At 38.5% G+C, this 23,504-nt stretch overlaps 1 protein-coding gene across 3 annotated transcripts in view; it reads left to right on the forward strand.

Moving 5' to 3' along the window:
- The window catches only part of DENND5A (DENN domain containing 5A), an 82,674-nt gene that overhangs the window by 20,328 nt on the left and 38,842 nt on the right, over nucleotides 1–23,504 (forward strand). For 2 of the 3 annotated variants that reach the window (XM_054582948.1, XM_054582968.1), the window contains exons 2-5: nucleotides 3,533–3,604; nucleotides 4,373–4,482; nucleotides 8,330–8,987; nucleotides 17,860–18,047. In XM_054582948.1, coding sequence (XP_054438923.1) covers nucleotides 3,533–3,604; nucleotides 4,373–4,482; nucleotides 8,330–8,987; nucleotides 17,860–18,047 — 1,028 coding nt within the window. The remainder of the gene's footprint in view (nucleotides 1–3,532; nucleotides 3,605–4,372; nucleotides 4,483–8,329; nucleotides 8,988–17,859; nucleotides 18,048–23,504) is intronic. The other variant, XM_054582958.1, reaches the window with a different exon arrangement.

Genomic DNA, 23,504 nt, shown 5'->3' on the forward strand with positions numbered 1-23,504 from the left:
TTAAGCAGCTATTAGAAATGGGCCTTGGTTGTGATATCCAGACCTGTCAACATTTGTATACTCTGTATGTGTTAAGCAAATAATTCGTTGTAGTTTCTAGGACAGTAGGACAGTTGTGGTTGTGATGTCATTATTCCTAATATTATTTAACTTTTCAAAGGTCTAAATATTTGAGGATTAGCCTGTGACATGTATACAGGTGTCTGGAGGTAGGGCTAATATATGTACTTCTGAGGTGTTAAATCTCTACTGTTTATTCTCAAAACTCAGCCCTTAGTAAAGTGACAAAAAATTCAATTGTTTTTATGTTTAATTTTTAAAGAAGATTTGAATTCTTTTTAGAGAGAGGGGAAGGGAGGGAGAAAGAAAGAGGGAGAGAAACTGATGTGTGAGAGATACATCGATCTGTTGCCTCTCACAGGCCCGCAACTGGGGACCTGGCGTGCAACCCCGTCATGTACCCTGACTGAGAACCGAACCAGTGACCTTTTAGTTCAGAGGCCAGCACTCAGTCCACTGAGCCATACTACCCAGGGCAATTCAATTGTTTTTTAATAAAAATATCTTGGGTTTGTGTGTCTCTTTCCTGTGTTACATTTCTGACACTCTTTGTAAGGTAGCTGTAATAAACATGATTTGTTTTCAGGTCCCTCATAACTCTTCTTTGTACGCCTCCTTCCCCCTTGGAATGAAAATACTATTCTCCTGCTACACTGGCCCAGACTAATAAATACACAGATGGACTTTTGTCTAGGATTGGGACTCCCTGTGGTTCCTTTACTCACAACCTGACTATCTTTAACAAGACTTCTTTACTCAGCTTGTTTGAAGAAGGGGCAGGTGGTGAAGAGGTTGTGGTGAGGACTGAGGATCTAAAGGCCACTCCTCCCTGTGATTCATAGCCTCCTCTTCCTCTTTGTCTACACTCCAGGTCAGCTCATCATGTTCACCTCTGGCTTCATCTCTGGTTGTTCAAATAATCCTCTGTTCCATCCTTTCAATGCTCATCATGTCTTAGGGGGCACCTCATAGCCATCCTAGGAAAATTTTTTTTTGTTTTATTTTTATTTTAATAGTTTATTTTTATTGTATTTTTTCATTACCATTTATCCTCTTTATATCTTCTACCTTCCCCTACCCTCTCCCCTGCAGGAAATATTTTATTGTAAAGGCTTCCATATAGAACAGTGGTAACTGCCCTAATTCCTATATATACCATGTCCTCAAATAACATTGTTTCACTCAGTGTCATTTCAGTATAACATTGATGAGGGGAAAAAATTGATTTCGGGCTGGAGCTACTGTCTGTGGGGAGTTGGCCCATTCTCCCCATTCTGATGGGTTTTCTCTGGGTACTCTGGTTTCTTCCCACATTGCAAAGATGTTCACGTCAGGTGAACTGGCGTGTCTCCGTTGTCTGAGTCTGAGTGAGCACAGGTGTGTGACGGCGCTCCCTGCGATGGAGCAGTGCCCTCTCCAGGGGTGGGCCTGCCTTGGGCTGTCAGATGGCCACCTGCAACTTTGAACTGGAATAAGAGGGTTGGAATGTAACGATCTTACTTGTTTTTATTTATCTTTCTTAAATGTATATATAACTCACGTTTATTTCGGTGTTTAATATCAGAAGTGTTTTGGTGTTTTTATTTTTGGTTCTTTATTTAGAAGTTTGGTGATGTTTTTGTGACCAGAAATATGCAATAGGAGCTTAATTCTAGTTTATGTCAATTTGCCCATTGTAAAAATTGGTTCAGTGCAGTTTCTAAGAACCTATTGATGACGTTAAGTGAGGACTTACTGTGTGTTCATATATTTTGTGGTTTTTTCTGAGGGGATTTTCTAGTTTGGTAAGGAAGAAATGAGCAAACTGACAAAAGTGAAGAAGCTTAGCAGGAAGAAATCCTTATCTTCTCTCAGAAATGAATACAGTTTAAAAATACATTCTGAGAATCTCAAACTGTAGGCAAAATCATTATGTCATCTGCTTGCTGTTTAACTACTTTATACTGTAAATGTGGACTTGCCATGGGTGGGCTCTTTGCAGGTGTCACTGAAAGCTCAGAGACAAGCTCTACATAGTTGTAGGGCTTTGTTGCTACCATTGGTACCAGCTGCCTGCTGATTTTGTCAGTCTTCTCAACTGAAGATTACCAAATGGCCCTTGCTAGTGTGGCTTAGCGGATTGAGCACTGGCCTGCAAACTGAAAGGTCATTGGTTCAATTCCCTGTCAGGGCACATGCCTGGGTTGCCGTGCCAGAGGCAACTGATCAATGTATCTCTTGCACATTGCTGCACATTGCTGTTTCCTTCCCTCTCTTTCTCCCTCCCTTCCCCTCTCTTTAAAAGTAAATACATAAAATCGTTTTAAAAAAGTAGATTACCAAATGTATTTTGAGAGATGAAATTTGCTGGAAAAGAGTTTCAGAAAAATCAGTTTGGAAAAAGAAATCAGGAAATGGGAGGGATTGAAATTGTGGTACTTGTTTTACTAACAGAAAGAAAGTTGAGCCTTGTCAGAGATTGAATAAGTGGGCTTCCAATGATGATGGACAAAACCTGAGAGAATGGAAGCAAAGGTTTTACTTTAAAGGCAATAACTTTCTGACTGTAATCATTATTAGTTTCTGGAACAGGCACTTAGAATTATTACAAAATCTTCTTTTTTAGAAATTTTTGCATTGCCTCTGGGATGATTTAGAGTGAAGGACTGTCTGACTTTTAGGTCACCCCAGTTCTGTGTTTATGAAGAATACATCTTAGTAATCATCAGCCACTTTGGGTTTCAAACCAACTTTTTAAAACTATAGTTGGAACAGAATTTATTATATGAACTCGAGCACATTAACACGATCCTGTGCAAGTGTGTTTGAATAGTTAGACCAAATAGACTGAAAATCTGGAGACTCCCTATGAAATGGTTATTTGTGTATGTTCTTTTCCCTGTATATTATTTGATAGTAAGGTTCCTGAGAATAGGTGCTTCATCTGGTTTACCTCTGTCCCCCACAGCACTTAAGGTCCTTGTATAGCATAATTACTTAATAAATAGATATAGAATTCAATTGAATTCTCCTTGATTATGTATCCTACATATTTTTCTGTGACTCCTACTAAATTTATTTGTTTGAAATATTTAGGCACATTTAATTTCCCCCCTACTCCATAACCCCTTAGGAAAAGCAATATTTGGGGCAGCATACTTTTGGGTAAAAGCACTAGTGACTTTATAGTAATTTGATATTGGTTTAGTTCTTTGTCCCATTATACTGTATCATAATGTTTTTCAAACTGAATTGTAACCATTGGTAAGTCTGCAATTAGCATATTTAATTTTAATGATACAGAGTAGAAATTATGAAAGGCTATGACATAGTAAGGGTAAGTATTGTGAAATTTTTTTTTAGATAAATTTAGATATACATTGTGTCTTTTTATTGCTTCATGATGAAAATTTATTTCATACTGGAGTCATGGTCAAAACGTTTGAATCACACTACTTTATTGTAATACTCTGTTATTTCATTTGTCATATAGCATTATGCCAGTACATACAGGCTTCTAAAGCCAGGGACGGTACCAGCCCTTTCATTTCCAGTACAACTGAAGGTAAAAACAAAACAAAATTGAGAATACCCAAAGCTTTCTGGTTCCTCTTACATATGTCTCTTTGGTTGCATTTTGTACCCTTTGGCCTTCTAACTTTCATGTGCCTTGACTAGTAGACTTTTCACATTTGTAGTCCTCCTGGTGGTGGGTTCTTGGTTTCCTCTTTTCACTGTAATGTTCTTATTTCATTATGCTCTAATGTTTTTAGGAGAAAGAAGGGGGAAACAAAGGAGAATTTCAGAAATTTCAAGTGATTTTGAATAGACAAAATAGCTGTTTGGATTTACCTTGAAATCTGCTTTTTTATTGTTGTTGAATCTTTTAGTCCCTTTGTATTTTTTTAGAGATCATAGAAATGCATACTTCATTCTGAACTTAAAATCATTTATGCTCCAATGCTGTTACTAGTTGACTTTCAGCAAACTAAAGATGGCGTTCAAAAAAAAAAAAAAATGTAATCCTTTATCATTCCTTGTGCTTTCTCCCCTCTGTCCCAAGAAAATTAACCATTGGGTTTGTAGTAATAGTTTCTATTTTAACGGAAAGAAGTGATAGCTAGTGGTGTCCAATATTAACCATGCTAAACTTTTCAGCCTCTTTACTTACCTAAACACTTTAATACCTTTCTCGTTCTTAGATGTTTGGCATTTCTGTATCTTGCTTTGCCTTCATTTCTGTACATTGCTGGACTACCAAGCTCAGACATTCATAACCTTGTGATTTCAAGGGACTTTGTGGAAATGATTTACTTCTTTCCTTTTCTTGTAGGAGAAAATTTTGAGCAGACACCATTGAGACGAACATTCAAGTCTAAGGTCCTTGCACGATATCCTGAGAACGTAGAATGGAATCCCTTTGACCAAGATGCAGTGGGAATGGTTAGTATTTGTTAGCCACAAATCTGAGAATTTACAGAGTAAATTTTGAAAAAGGGATTGTATGCATATTATTCATGATTCTGCATTTTGATCAGTATATCAAATATTCAATATATGAATCAAAATACTAAAAGTCACAGTATGTTTCTGTTGTGTGAGACAAATACATAGTAATGGATCAGCAAACTTTTATTGTGGTACTGAGCTATTGGTTGCTTATAGCATTGAGATTATGTGAAGAGTGAGGTTTAAAGCAATTTTCTGTCAATCTGTGTTATATATGTCTGAGTGATATGGCAGAAGTGACCATTTCTGTTTCATCATAATTTTAAGTAGGACATGTAGAAAATTACTACTGTGAATAAGCTAAACTTTATTGAGTCACCTTGTGCTAGGTACTGTGATATGCATTTTACATGAATTAGCTCATTTAATCTTCACAGTACCCCCTATGTAGATAATTTTAAATAAACATACAGACACATACATGTTTTACAAATGAGGAAACTAAGATCCAAAGAGGTTAAGTAATGTGTCCAAGATCACATGACTAGAACCAATTGAGCTGGAATTTGAACACCATAGTCTGGTTCTAGAGCTCTGTTCTTAATCACATATTTGTATCAATACTACCTCTATTAATTTTTAATAGCTTTTATAGTTTTTAGAGGATGATCTTGTTCAATACACACAATAACCCTATGAAATTAGCAGAGTATACTATATCTTTTAATTCACAGATGAGGTGACTGAATTTTAGAAAGACTCAGGTTTTTGATGCCTAGTCCAGTGCTTATTTAATTTTAACATGTTATGTTCTTTTTTTAAAATTCTATTTTATTGATTATGCTATTGCAGCTGTCCTGATTTTTCCCCTTTTGCTCCCCTCCACCCAGTATCTCCCATGCCCTCACACAATCCCCCCACCATTGTTCATGTCTGTGGGTCATACTTAGAAGTTCTTTGGCTGCTCCATTTCCTAAACTGTACTTTACATCCCCATTGCTATTCTGTAACTACCTATTTGTACTTCTTAACCCCCTCACCTCTTCACTCCTTCTCCCCCTCACCCCTCCCATCTGGTAACCTTCTCGTAACTAACCTCTTTTCTCTTGCTTTTAAGAGTCTCTCTTTATCTTTAACCCTTGGCCTTTTAATAATGGTTTGTCTTGGAGTGGGCCTCTTTGCATCCATCATGATTGGGACTCTGCTTCCTGGACTTTCATGTCTACTTCCTTCATCAAATTAGGGAAGTTTTCTTTCACTATTTTTTCAGGTAGATTTCCAATTTCTTGCTTCTGGCACCTCTATGAGGCAAGTGTTGGACCTCTTAAAGTTGTCCCAGAGGCTGTTTATACTATCCTCATATTTTTGGATTCTTTTTTCTTCTTCTTGTTCTGCATGGTTGTTTTTTTCTCCCCTATGTTCCAAATCATTGGTTTGATTCTTGGCTTCATCCATTCTACTGTTGTTTCCCTGTAAATTGTCTTCATTTCAATTAGCGTATCCTTCATGTCTGACTGGGTCTTTTTTATGCTGCTGAGGTCCTCACTATGTTCCTTGAGCATCCTTATAACTAGTGTTTTGAACTCTGCATCTGATAGATTGCTTATCTCTGTTTTGCTTAGCTCTTTTTCTGGAGTTTTCATCTGTTCTTTCATTTGGGCCGTGTTTCTTTGTCTCCTCATTTTGGCAGCTCCCTGTTTTAGTTCCTCTGTTTTAGGGAAAGTTGCTTTGACTCTGTGTCTTGACAGTGTGGCTTGATGTAATAGTAGGTGCCCTGTAGGGTCCAGTGGCATAGCCTCCCTATCACCCAAGCTGGGTACTCGAGATGTACCCTTCGTGTTGGTCGAGTATACCCTCCTCTTGTAGTTAAGCCTTGGTTGCTATTGGCAGATCAATGGGAGGGATTTACCCAGGCCAGTCAGCTGCAGAGGTTGGTGGCTGTGACCACTGACCACCAACCTCTGCCCTCCGAGGAGGATCAGCTGTGCAGGGTCAGGGAGGTGGTGCTCTGATGTGATCTGTAGCTATCGATTGGGTGCGTTGGCCCTGCGGTTTCTTGGGTGGTGCAGGTGAGGGTCAGCCTCTACCTGTGTTTTGCCAGGGGCACCCTGCCTGAGCTATAAAGCAACCTTAGATGGCTGCTACTTGTGCTGGGCTTGGAGATTCCCAGGTGAATCAAAGCTGTGACTCTAATCTGGCTGCCTCTAGGTCACACTGAAGCCAGCTATTGCTTGTTTGATAGATTAGGAGGCAAGATGAGCCATTCTTATGGAAAAGTAGCTTTGGTGGGCTCCTAAGTTGGGTGGGGTAGAGCCTCTGTGGATCTCCAAGGTAGGTCACACAGTGTTAACCAGGTTGTTGTAGTCTCAGATATGGCACCAGCCTACTCGCTGTGCAAAGAGACAGTGGCCTCTGCTTGTCCCGATGCCAGACACCTCAGTCTCTCCCTGTACACCACTGATGCCCTTCAAGCTGCTACCCTGGTGCTGGAGCTCAGAGGGAGTGAGTCTGAGTAGGTGAGTCTGTGTGTGGGTTCCTCAAGAGGAACTGCTTAGGGCTCCGTCATCCTCTTCCACTGACTCAATCCTGGCTGGTTTTCACAGCCAGAAGTTGTGGGGATCTGTTTTCCTGGCACTGGAATCCTGGGCTGGGGGACCTGGTGTGGGTCTGGGACTCCTTGGTCATGGGATATCCCTCCTGATTTTTATCCACGTGGGTGTGGGGCCAGCCCATTCTGCATCCGTGCCCCTCCTGTCAGTTTGGATGGATGTAGTTTCTTCATTTCTGTAGTTGTCAGACTTCCATTCAACTCGAATTCTGATGTTCCTTAGTGACGGTTGTTCTATATTTTAGTTGTAATTTTGATGTGATTGTGCAAAGAGGTGAGCCATGTCTGCCTAATTCACCATCTTCACTGGAAGCCAACATGTTATATTGTAAAAACACTTAGGCTTTGGGAAGTCAGGTTCAAGGATAATGGATATAACATAATGTAGTCCTAGTATTTGTTAAACCAGACTGCTGGTAGTTTGTATAGCCAGGTTTATATAAAATGAAAATGGGGACTGACTGATTCAGGTCAATTTGATTATCAAATAGTAAAATTTGATTTACTATTAGCATAGTAAAGTAAAGTTTCTTTACTATGTATTTACAAATACATAGTATTGGATCAGCAAACTTTTTTTTGTGATATTGAGCTATCAGTTACAGCATTGCGATGCTTATAGCATCTGAGTTAAAGTGAAAAAAGTACACCTTTATCCTAATTGTTATCTCCTTGCTTTGTATGAAATAATACCCTTTTTTCCCTCTGAACAGAGAAGGACTTTATTGAGACAAAGTTCTGTGAGCTGATAGTCTAAAACTTGATTTTATTTTTAGATACAAAACTGCACCTATCTGGTTTTTTAGGTATATTTCTAGCATCATCTCTCAGTACATTCTGTCATGCTGCTTTCTTTTACCTCCTTATCTTGTGCATTTTCTTCCTGCCCCTCAAATACTCTTCTTTCCCTGGTCCACCTGATGAATTCTAACATAACCCCATCTCTGAAGCTTTTTCTGATGTTCCTAGGCTTCAGAAGTTGTCTGTTCTTCGTTCCCTAGCACTTTATATATATTTCTGTATAGCCCTGATAACTCTATTATCATTGTATTTACTTGTGTTTCCTATTTAAAATGGGAGACCTTTAGGGCAGATATCTTGCTGTGTTGATCTTGGTATCTCAAACAGCCAGGACAGTAATTTCTATATAAGTAAATACACAGTGATGGGTGTTTTACAAAGAGGGTCAGCAGTGATTATTCTCATCTCCTGTTTTCTTGTTGTCTTTTATAGCTATGCATGCCCAAAGGGCTGGCATTCAAGACCCAGGCTGATCCCAGGGAGCCCCAGTTCCATGCCTTTATTATCACAAGGGAGGATGGCTCTCGGACATTTGGGTTTGCCCTCACATTTTATGAGGAGGTGACTAGCAAGCAGATCTGCAGTGCAATGCAAACGCTCTACCATATGCATAATGCTGAGTATGATGTCATATATGCTCACCCAGCTGATGGCCGAGACCATAGTGACATGGAAGATGGCGAAGGCACTCCTGGGACCAAGCTGCAGCGATTCAACTCCTATGACATAAGCCGGGACACGCTGTATGTCTCTAAGTGCATCTGCCTCATCACACCCATGTCCTTCATGAAAGCATGTCGGAGTGTTCTGGAACAACTTCACCAGGCAGTCACTTCACCTCAGCCCCCTCCACTGCCCCTTGAGAGCTACATATACAACGTACTCTACGAGGTGCCACTCCCACCTCCTGGCCGGTCTTTGAAATTTTCTGGGGTCTATGGGCCAATAATCTGCCAGAGACCAAGTACCAATGAGCTTCCTCTATTCGACTTTCCTGTCAAAGAGGTCTTTGAACTGCTTGGCGTGGAAAATGTGTTTCAGCTTTTTACTTGTGCTCTCCTGGAGTTTCAAATCCTGCTCTACTCACAGCGTAAGTCAGTGCTTACTAGAGCTCTCTTCCTGCATCGGGCCTCCCTTTCCATATCAGAGACAGTAGGGCTGACTATAAAGATCAAGGGCTGTTACATTTTGAGCAAAACTCAGATCTTTTTCAGGTATGTGGTGGATGAGAAACCAATGGACCGAGAGAGGAGTACCCTTTCTTCTTCCCTTCCTCCCTCCCTTCCTTCCTTAAAGATTTTGTTTGTTTACTTTTTAGAGAGAGGAGAAAGGAGGGACAAAGGGAGGGAGAGGAACATCAGTGTGTGAGAGATACATTGATCGGTTGCTTCTTGCCCGCCCCCACCTGGGGACCTGGGCAGCAACCCAGGCACAGGCCCTGACTGGGAATCAAACCAGCAACCTTTTGGTTCACAGGCTGGTGCTCAGTTCTCTGAGGCACACCAGCCAGAGCAGGATACCATTTCTTATTGGCTATTATCATGGCCTTCTGTTGGGCGCTCCAATCTGGGAGGGGAACAGTGCCTCCTGATACTCTCTTCTGATTGATGTTAAAAAGAGGGGCAGGAGGTGATGTTCATGGGACGCTGACTTTCTATCACTTCTGTTCTCTCTTTCTGAAGGGTTGTTTTTGCCCTTCCATAGCTTGACAGTAAAATGGAGGATTCACAAACAATGATCATTCATATACAGGGTTGGGCAAAAGTAGATTCACAGTTATAATACAAATAAATAACAATAATAAATAAATAATAATACAAGAATAAAGTCTGTGTTTTGTGTACTCACATCTGTAAACTACTTCGCCCACCCCTGTATTTGAAAAAAAATGTATTTGTGAAAATGAAGATGTATTGCTTCTTTTTCTTGTTATAACTGAACTGTTTTTATAAGTGAGAGGTTACATGAATATGGGCAGCAGATTTGAACTTAAAAATGAAGGAGCTCAGAAGGAAACAAATGTTTATTAAATGACTCAGATAAGGAACATAAAATTCATTCACTCGGTATATATTTATTGAGAGCCCACAGTGTTCTAGGGGCTAGAAGTACAGTGGTGGACAAAACAGGTGAAAATTCTTCCTACAATGGAACTTATATTTTAGTGGGGGAAGAGAGGTGATTAAATAAATAAATAAAATTTATACTATGTAAGGTGATAATAAGATTTGTGGAGAAAGATAAAATAGGAAGAGGATGGTATTTGGGGAAGGGAAGTTTCAATTTTTAATAGAGAGATTAGGTCAGGCCTCTGTGAGTGAGCCATGTTAATATCCGTAGGAAGAGTATTTAGGCAAAGGGCGCAGGAAGTGTAAAGTTTTGGAGACAAGAATGTGTTTGCTTTGTTCAAGAACAGTAAGGAAGCTGGGTGGGTGGAATGGAGTGAGAGAGCAGGAGTGTAGTAGCAGATGTTGTTAGAGACTTCACAGGAGGCCAGATTGTACAAAGTCTTGTAGGCCATTGTAAAGCCTTTGTTATTCTGAGATGCATAGTCCTTGGAGGTTTTAAGGTTTTGACTTTTTAGTTTGAAATAATATCCAGCTTATAAAAGAGTTTCAAGAAGTATTCAAAGAGTTCTTTGAAGAACAGTTCACCAGTCGTTAACATTTGGCCACATTTGTTTTATTATTCCCCACCGCCCCTCTCTCTGTTGTAATTTTATTTACTTATTTTTAAAATTATTTTTATTGTATTTTTTACATTACCATTTATCCCCTTTATGCCCCCTTCCTTGCCGCAATCACCCACTGCTGTGCGTGTCCATGAGTTTTCTCTTTTTTTCTTAATCCTTCCATACCCCTTCAGCTTTCCCCCAGAGCTGCACCCTGCTTTCTGTCTGAGTCTGTTCAATTTTGCTTGTCTTTTCAGTTTGTTCATTAGATTCCATATATGAGTGAAATTATTGGTATTTGTCTTTCTCTAACTGGCTTATTTCACTTAGCGTAATGTTCTTCAGGTCCATGCATTCATCACCCTCTCTCTGATGTGTGTGAACTTAACCGAACCATGGAGAGTCATTGTAGACACCGTGTCCATTGATTCCTAAATACTTCAGCTTTTATTTCTAAGAACAAGGACATTTTCTTACATAACCGTAGTATGATATCCAAATCTGAGAAATTTAATATAGATATAATACTATATTCAAGTTTTACCGTTGTCTAAAAATGTCTTGTTATGATAATTTATTTTTATCCTTGGTCTGTGATCTAGTCCATAACATGCATTGCTTTTGTCAATTCTTTATGTCTTTCATGACATCAGTATTTTTGAAAAGTACAGGCAAAGTATTTGGTAGAATATCCTTCAATTTGGGTTTGTCTGATGTTTTCTCGTGATTAGATTCAAGTTACAAGTTTTGGGTTGGAATGTTACAGAAGTGATACTGTGATTCTCTCAGTGCACTACATGAAGAGACACATAATGTCTATTTTTATCATTATAGAAGGCACTTGATGTCAATTTGTCCCATTTTTGGTAATGTTAATTTGATCACTTGGTTAAGATGATACCTGCCAAATTTCTAAACTGAAAAGTTATCCTTTTTCCCTTCTAATTAGTAATTTGTGGGAGGTACTTTGAAACTCTAAATATACTGTTCCTCTTAAATTTTTGCCATGGTTACAAAATGGTCATTTTTTTTCTAACTCTATACTGTATTTCTTAATTGGCATTTTACTATAAGGAAGAATATTTCATCTTTTTTGTTTCTTTATTATTGTATGGACTCACAGATTTTAATTTTATTCAGTAGGTTATACATTACTATAAATATTTATTTTGGTGCTTGAATTGTCCCAGATTTGGTCCGTGGGCAAAGGAATGATGTTTAACTTAGAACAGTGGCTGGTATGTAATGGGTGCTCAATAAATGTTTGTTGAATGAATGAATAACTTAAGCTTATTAACAGAAACACTCTTGCTACTATTCCCAAAGTGGGTATGGAGGAAAGCAAAGAGTCCAGTTAGGAGGTCATTGCAACAACCCAGGTAAGAGGTGATGTTGGTTACGACGGTGAAGGTAGCAGAAGTAACAGTGAAGTAGTATGAAATGGTTGGGTTCTGGATATAGTTTGAGGGTGAAGTAATAGAGATTACATTGAATTGAAGGGCACATTCCCCATCTAAAGGGGACAGCCAGTAATTACCTCCAGTTAATTTCTTGTGGGAATGCTGGCCTAATGTTGTTAGATCTTCCATTTTTTCATGAGGACCCTGATTTTTTATGTTAAATTTCTGCTTTTTAAACATTGACAACAACATTCTTGTTAAACGTTGCAGGCCAAATGAAAAGCACCTGTTGGCTGAATGTGATTCCTGACGCTTTACCTTGCAACTTCTGGTTTAGAATATGAAGTTTCAGGCTCTTATCTCTGGGTGAAGTGTAAATTTGTACAAGTCATGTTGCTTTCTTCACTGGAGCTTGGCAAAAATACTTTGAAACAGAGACTTAGTTGAATTGTGAAGACGGGTTTAGAACAGAACAGAGAGAAGGAAGCCAAACCAGATAGCGTGTTAAAAAATGCAGTGGCATTTAGGTAACTATAATGCAGTGAGGATGTTATGAGGCAGGAAATGAAAGACTAAAACTGGAAATATGACAGGTAGCATTTTATCATCAGAGCTGCTTATATTTCCCAGGACGTAGGTTATTGTATCCATAATATGAATTTTAAGAGGTTCAGAGGCAATGGAGAAAGTTTGCATGTAGAATCAAGGTGAACTCAGGACGCAAAGTCATATTTATTACTAAATCTTTTTCTAAGAACTTCCTCGGCATTGTTGAGCATGGCTGAGGCTAAAATGGAGTGGCTTTTTATAGGATGTAGGTTATGCTCTCTATTATTAGTAGAGTATTGTAAATAATTCAGATTGGTGTTCTGAAGTAGTTTTTATTTATGATTTATAGGCCTTATATGGATGCAGATCTCTCTGGTCCTCCAAAAACATGCCATCACTAGTCACAACAAGAAGTCACAGTTGGTGTTGCCCACTGCATGTCTTGCCTTCTGAATAGAAAAGTGGTATTAGTTAGGGAAAGGGGGTGCAAGTGAAATTGTAAGACTAAAAGTTTAACCCTTTGGAGGACTTACCTGGCAGTTGTAAGCAGTGTTTTTTTTTTTTTTTAAATTTGTGTAGCTCAATTTCTTTACTACTGGATAATATTTGTTCTTTAGTCCATATATCCCTTTTTTTTTTTTAAACCGCTTACTTTCTAGTGGATGTTTTAAAATTACGTATAGAGCAGAAGTTCTTTATGATGTGACTTAATAGGGTAGTGAATGGATAATTGAAAAAGTCATTTAAGTCTAGGAATCCTAAAAATGATTTATATATCTGTTAAATATTTTATATTAACTTAAAACATGAGTGTACAGTCACCAATCTGTAGCTGACCACTGGGTGTGCTGGCCCTGGGGTTTCCTGGGTGGTGTAGGCCAAGGTCAGCTCCCACCTGTGTTTTGCCCCGGCCACCCTGCCTGAGCTATAAAGCAATCTGAGATGGCTGTTACTTGTGCTGGGCTTGGAGATTCCCAGGAGAAGCCAAGCTGTGAATCTAAGCTGGCTGTTGCTAGTGCCGAGCCTGGGGCTCACTAAGGCCAGCTGTTGCTTTTTTGAGAGGATTTAGGAAGTTATGAAGCAGGAGCTAAGACCAGTCATTCATATGAAAAAGCAGCTTGGGTGGGCCCATAAATTGGGTGGGGCAGAGTCTCTGGGGATCTCCAGGGAGGATTAAATGGTGTTAGCTAGGTTGATGGAGTCTCAGATATGGCACCAGCTTGTTGGCTCTGGTTGGGGGCGGGGGCGGGTTAAGAAAAGGGACAATAGCCTCTGCTCACCTTGTATGCTGCTGGTGCTGTTCAAGCTGCTAACCAAGCGCTGGAGCTCAGAGGGAATGAGTCTGAGTAGGTGTCTGTGTGTGGACTCTTTAAGAGGAACTGCGTGGGGCTCCAGCAGTTTTTTCCACCAACTCAATCCCTGCTGGATTTGCAGCCAGAAATTGTGGGTATAATCTTCCTTACACTGGAACCCTGGGCTGCGGGGCCTGGTATGGGTCCGACACTCCTTGCTCCTGAGATATCCTCCTGAATTTTTATCTACCACACATAGGTGAGAGACCAGCCCATTCTCTTTCTGTGTCCCTCCTACCAGTCTTGATGGGTGTGGTTTGTTTAATTCCATAGTTGTCACACTTCCATTTAACTTGATTTCTGACAGTTCTGAGTGATGGTTGTTCTATATTTTAGTTGTAATTTTGATGTGGTTGTGCAAAGAGGCAACCATGTCTGCGTATGCTGCCATCTTGACCAGAAGTGGGTTGCTTCTTTAAATTATACATTATCAAATCTTAAAATTATTTAATATAACCATACATATGTGTTTTAAATATGGTATATTAAAGCTTGGAAAAAAGCATTTCAATCATGTGGTAGAAATTTAAAACATTACAAAAGGGTGTATAGTGGAGTATAAGACTTCAGCCTCTGGGCCCTGGGTCTCCTTCAGGGAGATTACCACTGTTTTCCTGTTTGCTTCCAGACAAAGGCATATATAACATGTATGCATATGGGAGCATACAAATCATTGTTTTGCACCTCTTTTGTTTAGCAATGTATTTTGGAGATACCAGGACATAGAGGTTAGGTTGTTTCCCAAGAACAAAGAGTATATGAGAAACACCCTTTTTCATGTAGTTTTCACAAAAGTGCTAGTATTCAAGGACAGTTTATAATTCAATTTCTAATGTGTAGGAACTGTCCGTCAGTTTGTTTAGGAGTGGACGTATCTGTAGAGCGATCCTGTCTGTATTTCTTTGCACAGAGACATGTCATAGAATGTTCTGATTACATCTTCCTCACCACTTAGTGGTGGTTGTAATCCTAGAATGTTTTGCATTATGTCCTTTTGTTAAAAATAATTACACATTAAACATTATGGGAGCTGTGAGAGAACCTGGACAGTTGCCTGAAGCTGAAGTGTCTCCAGTTGATTTTGATTGGCTGAAATGCTTTGTGTACAGATAAACCTTCAGCTGTTTCCTGTTTATTGGTTTCACCTTCTTGGAACCATGAACACATAGACAGGCAATGGCAAAGGAAGTAATGGACTTTATCATTTGTATCGGTATGTAGAAATGAGTTTTGTGCTGTTGCTTACAGCTCTTTGAGATCAGCATTCTAGTGTGGGTACTACAGATTGCTGTATCCCTAAGGCATTGTTTATTAGGTCATTCTTCAGGGTGGGTTGTAAATATAAAAATGTTAGAGGAAAAAAGAAATCCACAACTCACAAGATCAGAAAGGCTATAAAATCCCTAATTTCTATTATCTGTAAAGCCAAACCATATATAAATAGAAAGTTTGGCTTTGAAAGAAGTGATTTCTCACCTGCAAAAGTGTTTTGTTTGTAACAATCTCACGATTTCAAAGGCATCACAAGGAATTATTCAGAGATTTCAATCTGATACCAATAAAGTTACTGAGTGTAGCAGACATGGGCAGAGTTTCAGATACTAGATTAGATTCACCCAGAAGAGTCAGGAGGGAAAACCAGAACTAGACTTCTGTGCTATTGAAAAACCTGCTGTTGTGGAGCAGAGAAAGCCCCTTCTTTCAGACTGTAGCATGCCTTTTTTTGTGATTATAGAGTAGACGTTCACAGACACTGTAGCTAGTGCCCAGGAAGCCTCATGACAAAGGCATTTCAGGGACTCCTTTACTCAGAGTGTCTGTTTGCCCTCTGTTGGATGTTACTGTCCTTGAGCAGATGTGCCAGCAATTCCAGCCACATAAAGCACCTGCTTTATTGACTTTGGTAAGAGAAAGAGAAAGCTTTTTGATTTTTTTCATAATTGAAAAGACCTGTGGTACATCCTGACTTTATAATTTTTTTAAATCCAGAAATGGGTGCGTGTGTGTACACTGAAAAGAAGGTGGAGTTATTCAGTGTAATACTTTCTCAAAGTATGTGTTTAAGAGCCAATGTTGGAACATAGTAAGACTAGACCATCAGCTCTAAATATCACTTGAAGGTTTTTTAAGCTTTTTCATTCTTTTGGTTTATCTTAATTTGAATTTTAACACAAATTCTTATGATGTCTGAGATTCTTAAGATTATTGCTCTTGAATAGATTATTTACAGGTATTCATATCTATAAAAGAGAGCTGGAAAACAAGAATTGAGGTCTCAATTGCAGAATAATTAGAGTTCTTCAAAATAATTATTAGAGTAATCAGAGTAGGAGAATTTCAGGAAAAAGCTGATAAACAAGCAAAGTTATACAGGTGCCCTATAGAACTGAGGTATCACAGAAAGGTGAAGGTAGAGCTTGCCAGTGGTCTAAATTTTATTGTTCAGTTGTTGGCTTACTTTAATGTAGGGCTAAATACTTTTTCTAAAATTGTGTGTGCGTGCGTGCGTGTGTGTGTGTGTGTGTGTTTGTATAAAATTTAACTTAATCCTTTGAAGAGAGTTTTTTTTTTGTAATTTTGGAATTGTCTATTGTTATCTCTGTTGCGGGGCGGGGCGTCCTTACCACATAGTTTTTAGTACGGGAATGACAGCGCTTTGTGTGGGCACAACAGAAAAATGAGATAGACTTTCTTTTTAAATTTGTATCAGTCTACCTCTGATCTTTAGTGACTGTGAAAAGCTCATGCTCTTTTGTCCTGCTAAGTCAGTTGTATTTTGTTTTTCACTGTTGGTGATCAAATCTCTGAACTCAGTTTTACCCACTGATAGGTTACAGCACTCATCTGTTACATGTCTTAGTTTCCCCCAATCAGCATAGGATGCCTTTTTTTGTAGTCTACTCAAAACGATAGAGACTGTGAAGTTTTAATCATTAATTTGTATTTATTTGCATTACTAGTTAAAAGAAAACACAACGGTTTCCAAGTTGTATTCTTCTTTGCTTAGCCAGGATCAGGGTGATGACTTTCAAAGCATTATTAATGAGCAGATTTAAGATACTCCCTAGTTGATACATACCAACTTCTGTTCACTTCCTACTTAGCCTTCCTGATTGTCTGGAAGGCTTTTTGTTCCTTACATTGTAACTCCTTACTAGAGTAAACTGTGATTTGTTTAAGTGGTGGGGTGGGTTTTTAGTACATGAATCACTTTAACCCTTGTGAAAGCTCATTTGAAGCCAGCCATTCCAGAAGGATATTACTCAAATGATTTTAATATTTATGTTCCTGCTTTGTCCCTTTTGGCCTGAAAGGAGGACATACTGTTTGTGAGTGATAATTTTTTTAGTTTCGATTTTAACTGGTCCATTTTATTGGCTTTGCCGATGTGTTTTACTCATTAAAAAAAAAAAAAACAAGCAGGTCTAGAAATTGTATTCTGAAGAGTGAAACTTTGAGCACAAGCCTTCCCTTTCACACTGTCTCTGGCCTTAAGACAAGAGTTTTGATTCATGAAAGTCAAGTCTTCTGGGTCTTTCAAGTTCTAGGGAAGTGTTAAAAGAACCCATCTATGCTGTTCTCAATGAGGAAAGATTGCACCTCCTTAAAGAATGCAGACATATCTTAGTGATGAAAGAGCAGTTTTGTCTTCCATGCTGAGCAGAGACCCAGACTACTGTTCTTTTTTTTTAATTTCAGTTCTACTTAAAAGAATCTTTTTAACATTCTGGTTTAGTGTTTGGAGCAAGGTGCTTTTAATTAAATTTTATTATAATCAGGGACCTGTGTGGGAGGGTATATTTCAACTTGTGATCTGTTGAGGTTTCTGATACCCACTAGGGAATCACACTCTGCACATACTCTTGCTGAAGTTTATTCTGGTCCTTTCTAAATGTGAAATTGTTTTGAAGAGTGTAACTTACTATTTGGTAAGCAAGTGCCTTGTTTTTGACTGTTTGGTTTTTGTGTGTGTTTTTTGTCTTGACCTAGATTACCAGAGACTGATGACTGTGGCAGAGACAATTACAGCTCTCATGTTTCCTTTCCAATGGCAGCATGTCTATGTCCCTATTCTCCCGGCTTCTCTCCTGCATTTCTTAGATGCTCCTGTTCCATACCTGATGGGCTTGCATTCCAATGGCCTGGATGACCGGTCAAAGCTGGAGCTGCCTCAAGAGGTAAGAGAAATACGGAGCTTGAGTGCTCATGCTCCTGGCCCCAGTCAGGGACTGGGAAGAGAAGGGCTTGGGGATATGCCCACTGTGGTGTCACCAAGTTTATTTTCTTTCATTTTGGAGAACATCAATAACTTTCCAGGAGAAAAATAAAAATGAACATTTAGTTCAGCTTATGTTATGAAACATTTAGTTTCAGAAACACTCATCATCTTTATCACCTGCCATATGAGAGAAGACCCCCCAAAAATCCAGAATTATCTTCTGAAGGGCAGGCCCTTTGTAGTACAGGCTTCCTCTGCTAGGTGAGTGCTCTAGGAACCCATTTATATCAGTGTATCAGCTGGCGTTGTTGTGAGAGGCTGTGCTTGTCTTCAGTGAACTTTTTTTGAAGACTCTCAGCATATTTTCCCATTTCATGGTGGGTGATTTATGAGGGCACCTCCCCACACTGTGCTGAGTGTTTAGCAGTTTTTGACCAAAAATGGCATGACCCCCACCCTCTCTTATTCATGTTTTCTCTACCTGAGTGACATTTTTGTTTCCCTGATGAAAAAATTGCCATGTGGAAGAGGTGAAACAAAAAACGGCAGCACTAAAAGGCATCAAAATTGATGAGTTGAAAAACTGTTGCGAGCAGTGGAAAAAAGTCTTGGTAGGCATATTGCATCAAATTGAGAGTACTTTGAAGGTGACTGAAATTTAAACATGTAAGAATAAATACACAATTTTTTTATAAATAAATTCTGGTTTTTTTGAATCCCTCCTCATATATACTATATTCTCTGTGTTTATACATTTGTGAATTGCCTTTTTCATAGTTTTTCAAACACAATATTTGATACACTTAGAAAATATTTATTTATTTTTAGAGAGAGGAGAAGGGAGGGAGAAAGGGAGGAAGAGAAACATTAATGTGTAGTCTCATCTCTTGCATACCCCCTTCTGGGGACCTGGCCCGCAACCCAGGCATGTGCCCTGACTGGGAGTTGAACTGGTGACCCTTTTGGTTTGCAGGCTGGACTCAATCCACTGAGCCATACCAGCAAGGGCCTACATACTTTTAAAGATATTTATTAGGAACTTTATTTGTTATCTAAAACTTTATTTTTATTCATTTATTTTAAAGATTTTAATTTATTTTCAGAGAGAGGGGAAGAAAGGGAGGGAGAGAGGAAAACACTGATGTTAGATCATTTGCCTCTCACATGCCCCCAGCTGGGGACCTGGCTCGCAACCCAGACATATGCCCTGATCAGGAATCGAACTGGCGACCTTTTGGTTTGCAGTCTACGCCCAACTTATTGAGCCACACTAGTCAGGGCTATCATATAAAATTTTAAACATACACAGAAGAGTAGCATAAGGAATCCATATGTTTTCAGTGCCCAGCTGCAACAGTTATATGTGTTAAATTATATATTATTTGTATACCTCTTATCCCCTTTATTTTAAGGAAAGCCACAAAATACAATTTTATAGTTACTCTAGTAGTCAGACGTGTATTAATAAACCAGTGGTTTTCTTTTACACTGGTGATCTGTAAAAGTTACTTTGATCATTTGGATTCTTGTGTTACTGAAGTCAGCTTTGAAAACATTTTTTGTTCAGTATAGGAAGGCCTTGAGGGAATGCTTTGCTTTTCTTGCTGTGAGGGTAGTCTGTCCCTCTTTCCTATTGTTTTAAATACCAAAATATAAAAATATATATTTATATGTTTACTTTCTACTTTATTCTTTTTTTCCTACTTTATTCTAAATAGATTTAAAGCATGATTAGAAAAAAGATTGTTTTGTTTTTTTATTTTCCTAGAATTACTAATAGAAGTGGTCTGCCTTTTTAGATAATTTTGTTGCTGGTATGAAACCAGCTGGGAGGGACTTTCCTATTCTGACTTTCTTAATCATTAGCAAGGCTGGGAAGAAGACTTTGGAATATACATATACTGGTGTCAACATGATTCTTTTTCCTCCCTCCATCAGAATTATTTTTTGGGGGGGAGGAGGGTTTTTGGATGTAACTGAAGAATATGAGTAAGGGGACCTCCAAAAAGGAGAGCATTCTCATGGAATTGGATCCGAGCAGCATTCATGTTGTTAGGCATGTCTGGGTAGTGTGCTTGATGAAACTGCTCATAATTATATTACATTTATAATATTTAAATTATAGTCAAACGTATCTCTTTATTCTTTTTTTCTTTCCTTTGGTTTTATTTATTTTTTAAGATTTTATTTATTAAGTTTTAGTCTCTGTGAGAAACTTTAGACTGGGGAGAAAAGAACTGACTTTCTCAAGGAGGGGAGCACCATGAAAGATAATGAGTGGAGAGTGATAGTATCCTTGACAGACAGCTTTGGGATATCACGTAAATGATACATTTATACTAAAAGAAAATTCTTAAGTGCACAAAAGCATACAGAATAAGGTAAAAATTACCTAACAAACTTTACCACCCAGTGATAACTACTTTCAACATTTTGGTGATATCCTGTGGTATCTTTATACTTCTAGAAGAAAATTTTGAGACCGTGCTGGGAAAATTTGCCTGGGCCTCTGCAGGAGGGCATTCTCAGGGTACTGGGGTGGGGCAAAATTGATTTGTAAAAGGGACTTTATCTAGGGTGTACATTTGCTGACTCCTCTTCATCAGTTGCTCTCCATCTTTGGGCATCAGAAGTCTGAAAAGCCCTTTGTTTCTTTTTACAACAACACATGAGCTCAGCTGGCCCTGAGCAAGTGAAAGTGCTGGGCTGCTTTTTGTGAGGTAGCCTTTGTCCTGTGCTTCTATTTTGGATTTTCATTGTCTGAGTTCAGGAAGGAGTCAGCTGTCCACAGCTGTGTCAGGGGAAGCAAGCAGAGAATATAAAAGTAAAGAAGGAGCTGTTGCTTCTTTCTACCTTGGGTCCTTCTTTCCTACTTTTCCTCCTCCTTTCCCAGGATACACCTAGGTCATTATCTTTTTCCCAGTAATGTGCATGTTGGGCTTTCCTTCAGTGAATAACGACGTAGACTAGGGTGTGAAGCTGACTGTGATTTGATGTTAGGAACTTAGGGCTAGGAAACGGCATTGAGATCTCCTGCACGAAGAGATTTGGGAGACTTTGGGATTTGGGGGGTTCATGTGGTCCCGACCTCAGAGCAGCTAAGTCTTCCCAAGGCCTTTCCCAGCAAGGCAGGAGGTTAACTGAGGAAAATCGATAATTTCCTCTTCTAGGCAACTTCTTGTCCACCAAGCTGTTTTGCAGGAATTAGCCTTGTCTCACCTGAGAAAAGGGGTTCATGAGGAGTTTGAGGTGGGCTTCTGTTTGTCAGAGCCCTCTCTGTGCTGGCAGGAAAGAGCATGAGGCCATTCTATGAGCCTAGAAATTAAATGGTCTCATTTTTTTACTTTGCCTTCTTATCCTTACCTCCTATAGCCCAACTCTGCAAAGAATGGCTAGTGGTGTCTACTCAGAGGCTCCTGTGTTACTCTAGCTCTTCTCTGAAGTGTCCCCGAGCTGTTTTCTCTCCTCTAGCCACTTCTGACCAGGAATGTATCTTCAATATGTGGATATAGCACTTGGAGTTCATAAAATTCTTAACAGACATTCTATATTTGGTTCACAGTATTGGGAGGAAAGCCAACCAGGCATTGTTGAGCGGATGCAGTTATTTTTAGCTACTGCCGTGTTTCCCATTGCATAGACTGCTTTTTTCTTTCAAATCAATGGGATAAATGCATTGTGTGCCTCTGGTGGGCCACAGTGCTTTGTTCTGTTAGTTTTAGGGACAGGGCTTAGAATGCAGGCAGGTGATCTTCATGACTAGATAATTTAATTCTCTCTTTACTATCTTTTTAAATTACTTGATCTCAAAGCATTTGTAATTTTAAAATCTTAAAGGAATAAACAAAAATAGCCTCTTTTAAGGTATTAAACATTTATTGGCCCTTTAACTTGATCAGAGCTTAAAGTTGTTATCTTGTGAGGAACTCTAGAAAGCTAAATTTAAAGTGGTTCATCTTCTAATGTTTAAATCATGGATATAGGAAAGTTCTCTTTTTTAGTTATAGATTGGTAGACAGAGTAATTTATGCACTGAGCAAATGTTTATTGAATGAATGTGTGCATGGAGATGTTATAACATGCAGTTTTAATAGATTGAGAATTTGTGGAATATTTCTATCAAGCTTGACTTATGTTACCATCCTGCCTTTTCTTTTAGAATGGAAGGCGTAATTGGTACAAGGATAAACAAAAGTGTCAGTGGACCAAGATTTTGTTATACAATAGAGACACCTAGCCAAAGGAGGGACTACTTAATGGAGCTGGAAAAATTGCTTGTTCATAGGGGAAAATAGTTAAAAGCATTTCTACCTCACACCTTAACAAAATAAACTTAAACTAGATAGAAGTTAAATATCAGTAGCAAAAATCTAATTTTTATGGAAGAAAATGTTAATAAATTTCTGACTTCTGGGTAGGGACTTTGTAAACGAGGTACAGAAAGTACTATCCATGAAATAAAAGATTCATAAATTTGATTTTTTAAATTAAGGACATCTTTAAATGAAAAGATAAGATAAAAACTATGAGAAAATATGTGTAACACATAAAACATACAAAGAGTTAACATCAGCAGATGATATAGAACTCCTACAAATCAGTAAAAAAGATGATAAGTAACCCAATAGAAAAATGGGTTAAAAACTCAGAAGGTATTGTGTAAAATATATGCATTTAAAAATTTTACTAATAATCACAGAGGTGTAAATTAAATGTGCCCATTTCAGTGGCAAAATTAAGAAATCCAGTGATATCTACATGAGCACCTTTTTATTATGGACTTTTCCTATCTAGTAATATTGCATATATACACCCATTCATTGAAGTTTTATATTCCACAGTGATAATAAAAACATTGATTAACATTTGTTATGTACTTTGGGTCTGGCACTGTGCTAAGTCTTCAACATTTAGTGTTTCATAATCCTCAAAACAAACTTGTGACGTAGGTAATATTACTCATGTTATATGAATGAAACAGACAAATTCTTAAACACTTAACAATGTACTGCAATGAAGGAAATGACAGATATCTTGGCTAGAACAGGTTCATGGTCAAAGATAAATATAAAAAATAAAAGGCATTTCTAATTTATAGCTGCAAGAAAATTCCAACAGGGACAGGAACTATAAAATATTTAGGTTAAATTGAATAGGAAATGTATAACACCACTAAGGGGAAGAGTGGATGGTTAAGAGCTTGAGGGTATAACTAAAATCAGGTTAGCTGAGTTCAAATTCCAGCTCTACTCCTTACTAGCTATGTGACATTGGATAAATTACTTAACCTCTCTCTCAGTTTTGTCTGTGAAACAAGAATAGATAGATTTTGCCAAATTTTTCTTTGTTAATACAGATTACCCACCTCATCAGCAGTGTATGAGAGTGTTGTCTCTCTAGAATAATCTTAAAGCCA

The sequence above is a fragment of the Pteronotus mesoamericanus genome, unplaced genomic scaffold, assembly GCF_021234165.1.
Source record: "Pteronotus mesoamericanus isolate MK-2021 breed Mesoamerican mustached bat unplaced genomic scaffold, CSHL_Meso_final contig_1189, whole genome shotgun sequence".
NCBI classification, from domain to species: domain Eukaryota; kingdom Metazoa; phylum Chordata; class Mammalia; order Chiroptera; family Mormoopidae; genus Pteronotus; species Pteronotus mesoamericanus.